At 64.2% G+C, this 6965-nt stretch overlaps 1 protein-coding gene across 1 annotated transcript; it reads right to left on the reverse strand.

Annotated features, from left to right (window-relative positions):
- Positions 1–264: 264 nt before the first annotated feature.
- Positions 265–2452, reverse strand: ASCL2 (achaete-scute family bHLH transcription factor 2). The gene has a single exon (XM_038562491.1). The coding sequence runs from the start codon at positions 2071–2073 to the stop codon at positions 1489–1491; it is 585 nt and encodes a 194-aa protein (XP_038418419.1). The 5' UTR covers positions 2074–2452; the 3' UTR covers positions 265–1488.
- Positions 2453–6965: the final 4513 nt, after the last annotated feature.

The raw sequence follows: 6965 nt of genomic DNA on the forward strand, positions 1-6965 counted from the left end.
GACCTCCCTGGTCCCCAGACCCTCATGTTCATGCCAGGCAGCAGCCCCCCACCCCCCCGCCCCCAGACCTCAGCTTCCTAGCTGTGACATAGCCTGGCCTGGACCACCCAGCAGTTTCCTGCCACCTGCTGGAAGCTCCCTGACCTACGTGGTGCCTATGAATGGCTTTGGTGTATAGGTGACCAGGCTGGACTCCCAGACCTCACACCTCTGGTCCCACCCTACAGAGGAGGGGGTGGAGTCCAGGGAGAGGGCATCCCCAACACCAGATACACAGCACTGCTTTATTTGTGAAGTTCACCTCCCCTAAAACAGGTTCTCCAAAAAGGTGGGTCCTCGTCCAGGGGCACTGCCCAGCATCCACCTGGCTGCTTCAAGGGGACGCCTACCAGGGACACTGGCCCTGGGGGCAGTAGGGGTCCAGCCCTTAGCCAGGTTGGAAAGTTCCAGTAGTGGGGTGGGGCGGGAGTAGACAATCTTTATTGTGGTCAAAGTCTGGGGGCTTTATGTACAAACAGAAGTCTTCACATGGCCGGTGTTCCTGGGCAGTTCAAACTAATAAATGCACAAAACAGATGTTCTGTGTCCTTATAAAATCCTCTCCCGTTCACACCTGTCCGTGTTGGCGTACAGCCCCATGGCAGTGGAGACCCTCCGGGGGCAGGATGGGGCCGGATGGTCGCGGTCTGAGGAAGCTGCCAGCCGCCGGAGGTCAGGCCAGGACCGGCTCCACGCTGGCACCCGGTCAGGCTGGCCGGCACGGGACCGTTGGCGGGGTCCCCGCTGACTCGGTGGGTGGCGGCGGCTTCGCCCGCGGGGCCGAGGGGCCGAGGCGCGGACCACCCACCTCGCTCCCAGGGCCTGAGCGCTCCCGCCCGCTGCGGGTCCACGGCTGCGGCTGCCGGGCGGGGAGGGCCAGCGGGCCGCGCAGCAACGCGGGATCCGGCCCGGCCCCACCGCCCACGAGCGAAGTCTGCAGTTTCGTTTGCTTGGTTGGTTTTGGAGCGCCAGAGTCCGTGGGTGCCTCGGATTCGGTCTGCGGCCCCGGCCGGGGCGGGGGCGGGGCGGGGCGGGCGCTCGGAGCGGCGGTGAGTCAGGGCTCCGCACCCGCCGACTCATTCCTGCCACCGGGCCCCGGCGCGCGATTTGCAATGCAAAGTCACCCCGCCTCCCAGCGCCCAGCTCTGCCCCGGGATCCGCGTGCACTCGGGGCCTCACCCGCCCGAGGGCTCCCCCTCCCCGCTCCCCCTTCGGCGCAGCAGCGAGAGGAAGTTTTGCAATCCCAGACAAACAAACGCCGGTCTTGCACAGGCTTGAAAAAGTTTGGGGAAAATGAAGAGTGAGCGAAATTGAAGCCGTCACCCGGGCCTGGCGTGGCGCTTGGCTGCTCTCGGGGCGCGAGCCGAGACGCTGTCCACTGCACCCCGCCCGGCTGCCCGCTCCGACCCCCGACCCCCGCCGCCGGAGGTTACCTCGGGGGCGCGGCGCTCAGTAGCCCCCTAACCAGCTGGAGAAGTCGAGCAACTCGCGCTCCACCGGGCTCAGCGCGCCCTCGCAGCCGCTGTCGTCCGACGAGTAGGCGGAGCGCGGTGAGCCGGGCTCCGAGCTGCCCCCGCGGCCCGGGGACGACGAGGCACAGGAAGGCGAGGCGGCGGCGGCGGCGGGGGTCCCGGGAGGCCCGCAGGGCGCGGGGGTGCGCGCGGCTGGCGCCAGGAGCCCCTCGGCCAGCGCGGCGCGCACCGCATCGTGCTCGGCCAGCAGGCGTTGCAGCGCGCGGATGTACTCCACCGCCGAGCGCAGCGTCTCCACCTTACTCAGCTTCTTGCTGGCGCCGCCGTGCGGCACGTGCTGCCGCAGCGCCTGGAACCCCAAGTTCACCAGCTTCACGCGGTTGCGCTCGCGCTCGTTGCGCCGCGCCACAGCCGCCGCGCCACCCCCAGTCTCCGGCGCGCCCGGCCGTCGCCGCCGGCTGCAGCGCAGCAGCTCTGGGGACGTGGGTCTCCGCCGAGCGGCGCAGCAGCCCGAGACGCCAGGCGCGGGGGGCGCGGGCCGGGGCAGCGCGCCGCTGTCCATCGCTCCCGCATCCACTCGCCCCGCGACTCCTCCGAGCCCCCGCGAGCAGCAGGAGGGGTGGACAGAGGAACGGGGCTCGGTGGGAGGACGACGGAACCCCAGGGGAGCCCCTGGCACCGTGCCGCGGAGCGACTCCTCAGGGTACGCGTCTGGAGCCGTCTGGGGCCCAGAGGCAGCGAGGCGCAGGAGGCCAAGAGTTGGCAGGCCCTGCGCACCTGGGAGCGTGGGGCGCTCGTGTCCCGCGCGTGCGGCCGGACGCTCCCCAGGTCTTCCCAGCGCGGCGCAGGCGGCTTGGTTTTAAATGTATAGATAACCCTCCTCCGCGCCGCCGCCGCCTCTTTTCTCACGCCCTCCTTCCCTCGCCTCGCCCTCCCGCCACGCTTCGCCCTCCCCCTTGCGCGCACAACCTGCAAATGCCGAGGCGTGAGCGCGTCCCCCACCCCATCCCCTCGGGCGGAGTCCGCAGGTCCCCGGTGGGCCCCCAGCTCCCAACAGGTGCTTCGTGCGCCCCCCAGGACGCAGTGTGCAGGTCCCGGGCGCGCTCCCCCCGCCCGTCCTCCGGGCGCTGCCAGCAGGTCTCCGCCGCCAGAGCCGAGTCCACAGGTCCCAAGGGCAACTGCCCGGTGCCCCCGCCCCACCCCGTGCGCAGCCCGCTATCCCAGGAGTCGTTGATCATCCGCACGCCCAGCGCGCGCCGTGGGAAGGAGGGCGTGGCCCGGTGAGGGCCCAGCCATCCCGGCTGCGCGCGAGACCCCCGGGGGCAGCACGCGCCGCGCCTTCCGTCCCCGCGCCCCCCCGCCGCGTTCCAGGGGGCGGGGGCCGGGGTCTCAGCCAATCGCGGGCGGTCCGCCCGCCAATCGGGGAGGGCGCGGCCTCACGCCCGGCCCCCAGGAGGAAGCGCGTACGCCCGGCGCGTGGCTCCCAGGGCTCCGCTGACAAAGCTGGGTGCTGACCCGCGGCTCCCGGCGCCACCCGGGTGGGCGCGCTCCCTGCACGCACACCTGCTTCGCGCCCGACCGCCCACCTGCGTGTTCCTCTGCCGGGGATGGGAGAGGGCGATGCGGCCTCAGGGCAGGGCGGCATTGAGGAGTGGCGCGCTGGGGTGGGGAGTTCAGGCTCCTGGGGCGCCTCCCGCCGTCTCTGCACGCACACTCTCTGTCTGTGGTTTCCAGGCGCCTTGGGGAGCCTGGAAGCCGAGGGCCTGGAGGTTTGCACCGGCCGCTGTGGCCCTGGCCCCTGCCCCGCAGCAGATTCATTGCCTGAATTCCCCAGCCTTCCCGCACGTTCCGCCTTCCGGGGCTCCCATGCGCTCCGGCTCTCTCACCTTTGGTCCCCACCCGCTCCGGTGGCCCTGGCTCCTTTTCCTTGGTGCCACCGCTTTGGCCTACGCTGGCCACCCTGGTTGGGACCGCCGTCTCCCACTGACCCCCTGAGATGGGGCCCATGGGGGAAGGTTTCAGGAAAGCTGCCTCCGCCAGAGCAAGGCCTGGTCTCCCCAGGGAGGAGGGACAAAAGAGTTTCTTCGTGACAGATGGGGAGAAGCTAGGGGTGTGAGGGGGCAGGGACTGCAGGAGTGTGCAGAATGCACCCTCCGTGGCAGAGTCGTTCCTCCCCGCAGTGGGGGAGTGCCTGCCAAGTTGCTGGGCCCTCAGGAGCCCATGGTCCCCCTGGGTTTTGCCAGAAGTGACCAGATCCTCCTGGGCCAGGTCTGCTAGGGAAGGAGTTCTGCTTGGAGCCACATCCCATTCTGGCTGGGGAGAGGTCCTGGATTCCTCCCCAGGAAGCTCCCCACCCCCCAGGCCTCCTGGTGTCCACTGGCTTCAGTTACTCTGCAGAATCTTCCTGGCAAATCTGCTTGGCCTTCCTGCTTTAGGGTGTGACCTGGGGCTAGCACCTGCCTGCAGCCAGGTGGGGGTGGGGCCCCATGGTCTCAGGAGGAAGCTATCTCAGGACATAGGTTATGTCCACACAGTCACGCCTCTGGCCAGTGGAGCCATCCAGGTAGAGATCAGGGTCCTGACTCTGTCTCAGAGCGGCTCAACCTTTTTCTGGGTCTAGGAGAGGAGCCTTGGCTCATCCTCTCTCTGATCAGAGCCCCCCCCTGCCCTTCCCTGGTGGTCAGTTGGCAACCCCCACTCAGAGACGGATGCCATGTCAAAGCTAACAGGGGAAACCCCAGAATCCTCCAAACAGGCTCTTGGCAGCCCTTGCCTGGACTTGTGCTCAGCCTCTGGGGCCCAGAGACCCCCCAGATCCCTGTTTCCACACAACAGACTACCCAGGTTCTAGTGGCTGGACCAGTGGTTTGGCATATCTCCAGATTCTGTGGCAGTGCCTCTGCTGTTTTGGCCTGCTGGCTACTGCATCCAACCTGGCGGTCAGCTTCGGGGACAGCTGGGTGGCTGGGTGGCTGGGTCTGGCTTTCCCTGTGACTGTCCTCCTGCACTTCACAAAGCTGGGCTCCAGTTGCCAGAGCACAACCCTAAAGGGTGTGGAGTTTCTGTGTGAGATGGTGCAAATGTTTTAAAATTGTAGTGATGGTTGCACAATTCTGAGAATGTGCTAAAAACCTACTGCATTGTACACTTTATCTATTTATTTATTTTTAAAGATTTTATTTATTTATTCATCAGAGACACAGAGAGAGAGAGAGGCAGAGACACAGGCAGAGGGAGAAGCAGGCCCCATGCAGGGAGCCTGACAGGATCCCAGGTCTCCAGGATCAGGACCTGGGCTGAAGGCAGCGCTAAACTGCTGAGCCATCCGGGCTGCCCCTTTTTTATTTATTTTAAATTTATTTATTTATTTATTTGTTTGTTTGTTTGTTTGTTTGTTTTTAGATGGGGGGAGGATCCCAAGCAGACAGAGCCTACCACAGGGGGCTTGATCGCAAGACTCTGAGATCACGACCTGAGCAGAAACCCAGAGTTGGATGTTTAACCACCTGCACCACCCAGGCACCCCAAATCCACACTAAGTGGATGAGCTGTGTGGTATGAGGATTGTATCACAATAAAGCTGTTAGAAAAATTGAAAAACAGAAGCATGCGCTTTGTCAGGGCTCTGCCCTCACCCTGGCACCGCTCCTGAGTCTCCATCCCTGAGGCCTAGGGCAGAGGTGGGTACTGATACCTGAGCCACTCCATGGTCATCCCACGAGCTCCTCAAAATCAACTCCTCACTGGCTGAGCTATCTTTCCTGAAGCCATCGCTCCTCCGGTCCCCTCCCTGCATGTATGAGCCATCACTTTCTCCTTCACCCTCTGCTGTCCACCAGCCTCACCACGTCTCCAGCCACATCCCCCTCTGCCCTCTGATGCTGCCTCCGTCTCCACCCCTGGTCTCCTGGGTTCTGGCTTTGACCCTGGTCTGTCCATGGCCTCAGAGCAGGAGTGGCTTCACGAGGGTGAGTTGGGTCATGCCTTGGCCCTCGGGATGAATCCAAGCTCCTTTGCACCTTGCCCCCACCCCGCCGCTGGCCTCCTGCCCCCTCTGCAGCCTGTGCTTCACACAGCCTGTCACTCAGCATGCCTGGGGTTCTAGGTCCAGAGGGAAATATGCTGTGTTCCCGGGACACCACCCTCATCTGGCTCATGGTGCTGCTCAGCCTAGGGGTGTTCACATCCAGCCAAGAGGACCAGGAGCTGGCTGATGGTGAGAGCGGGACACAGCCCAGGGAAGAAGATCTCTCAGTGTCCGGGGCCAGCTCTGCCACCGACCCTGAGGGGTCACAGTAGCCCAGGTCCCTGTGCACAGGGAGAGCATGGCAGCCCCTGCTCTGGAGGTCCTGGATGAGTCTCAGATCACCTCAGGCTCCATGGGACTGGGATGCAGAGCTCCAAAAGTCTGGGGTCCCCTGGGGAGACCCTTCAGAGAGGCTCTGAGTCCCCATCATTGGAGCTATGGGGTTGTGTCTGGACCCTCTGGGGTCTTCCCTGTCATGAGACTGGACTGGCTCTTGGAGGGTCAGCACAGTAGAGGCACAGGGGCAGGGGACTCCATGGCCAGGGCAGGGTGAGCAGGACGACCGCTGGCTGGTTTGGTCTGGGCTCCCCACTCGCTCCACACGCAGCCTGAAGCCACTGCCCACCCCCATCTCTGCCTCTCCAGAGGCGCTGGCTTCCTAGTTCTGGTCTCTGGCTCAGGTCATGAGCAGGGAGGCTGGGAACTCAGCTAGGCCAGGCTGGCACCTTCTCCAAGCACACAGATCTGGATATCGCCCTCTCGTGGGTCACATCTGTGTGTTCAGATCACTAAGGAGCCTGGTGCCTTCTGGAATCCAGCTGCAGGGGAAGCAGGACCCGTGGGAAACAAAGTTCATCCAGATGCTCAAGCTTCAGGTCCACAGATGCACCGTGGTCCATCAGGTCCACGGATGACCTGAAGTCAGGGTTCTCCAGAGATGCATCAGTAGAAGGTGTAAGGAGGTCTATGCTGCACACTAGCTCACCTGCTTGGGGAGCTTGGGATGACCCACCACCTGCCACCTGCATGCCAAGGACCCGGGAAGGCTGGCACTGTGATTCAGCCTGAGCCCATCAACCCAGGGTGGTACAACAGCGAGACACCCTACAGATCCGCTGCATTCCAGACACTCTTCCTCCCTTACCCACTGTGTACCAGCAGTCCCACGTCCCCTGGGCAGTCAGGACCAGTCCTCCCACCAACACTGTACCTCCTTCCTCTGCCTGCAGATTGAGGGGTGTGAAGGGCCCAGAGTGGCTGGGTGGCAGGCTGAACCTCCAGTTCAGGGGAGTCACTGCTGTGTCTTCTGATTAGAAGCATCCCTCCCTCTGTACCTGAGACCTCAGGGCAGCAGATCATAAGGTCATGGGGAAGAGGGACACCTGGGTGGCTCAGTGGTTGAGCATCTGCCTTTGGCTCAGGACATG

The sequence above is a fragment of the Canis lupus genome, chromosome 18, assembly GCF_011100685.1.
Source record: "Canis lupus familiaris isolate Mischka breed German Shepherd chromosome 18, alternate assembly UU_Cfam_GSD_1.0, whole genome shotgun sequence".
NCBI classification, from domain to species: Eukaryota; Metazoa; Chordata; class Mammalia; order Carnivora; family Canidae; genus Canis; species Canis lupus.

Excerpts from the sequence above, each read along its gene's own strand:
- ASCL2 (XM_038562491.1), bottom strand. The coding sequence starts at position 2,073 with ATGGACAGCGGCGCGCTGCCCCGGCCCGCGCCCCCCGCGCCTGGCGTC.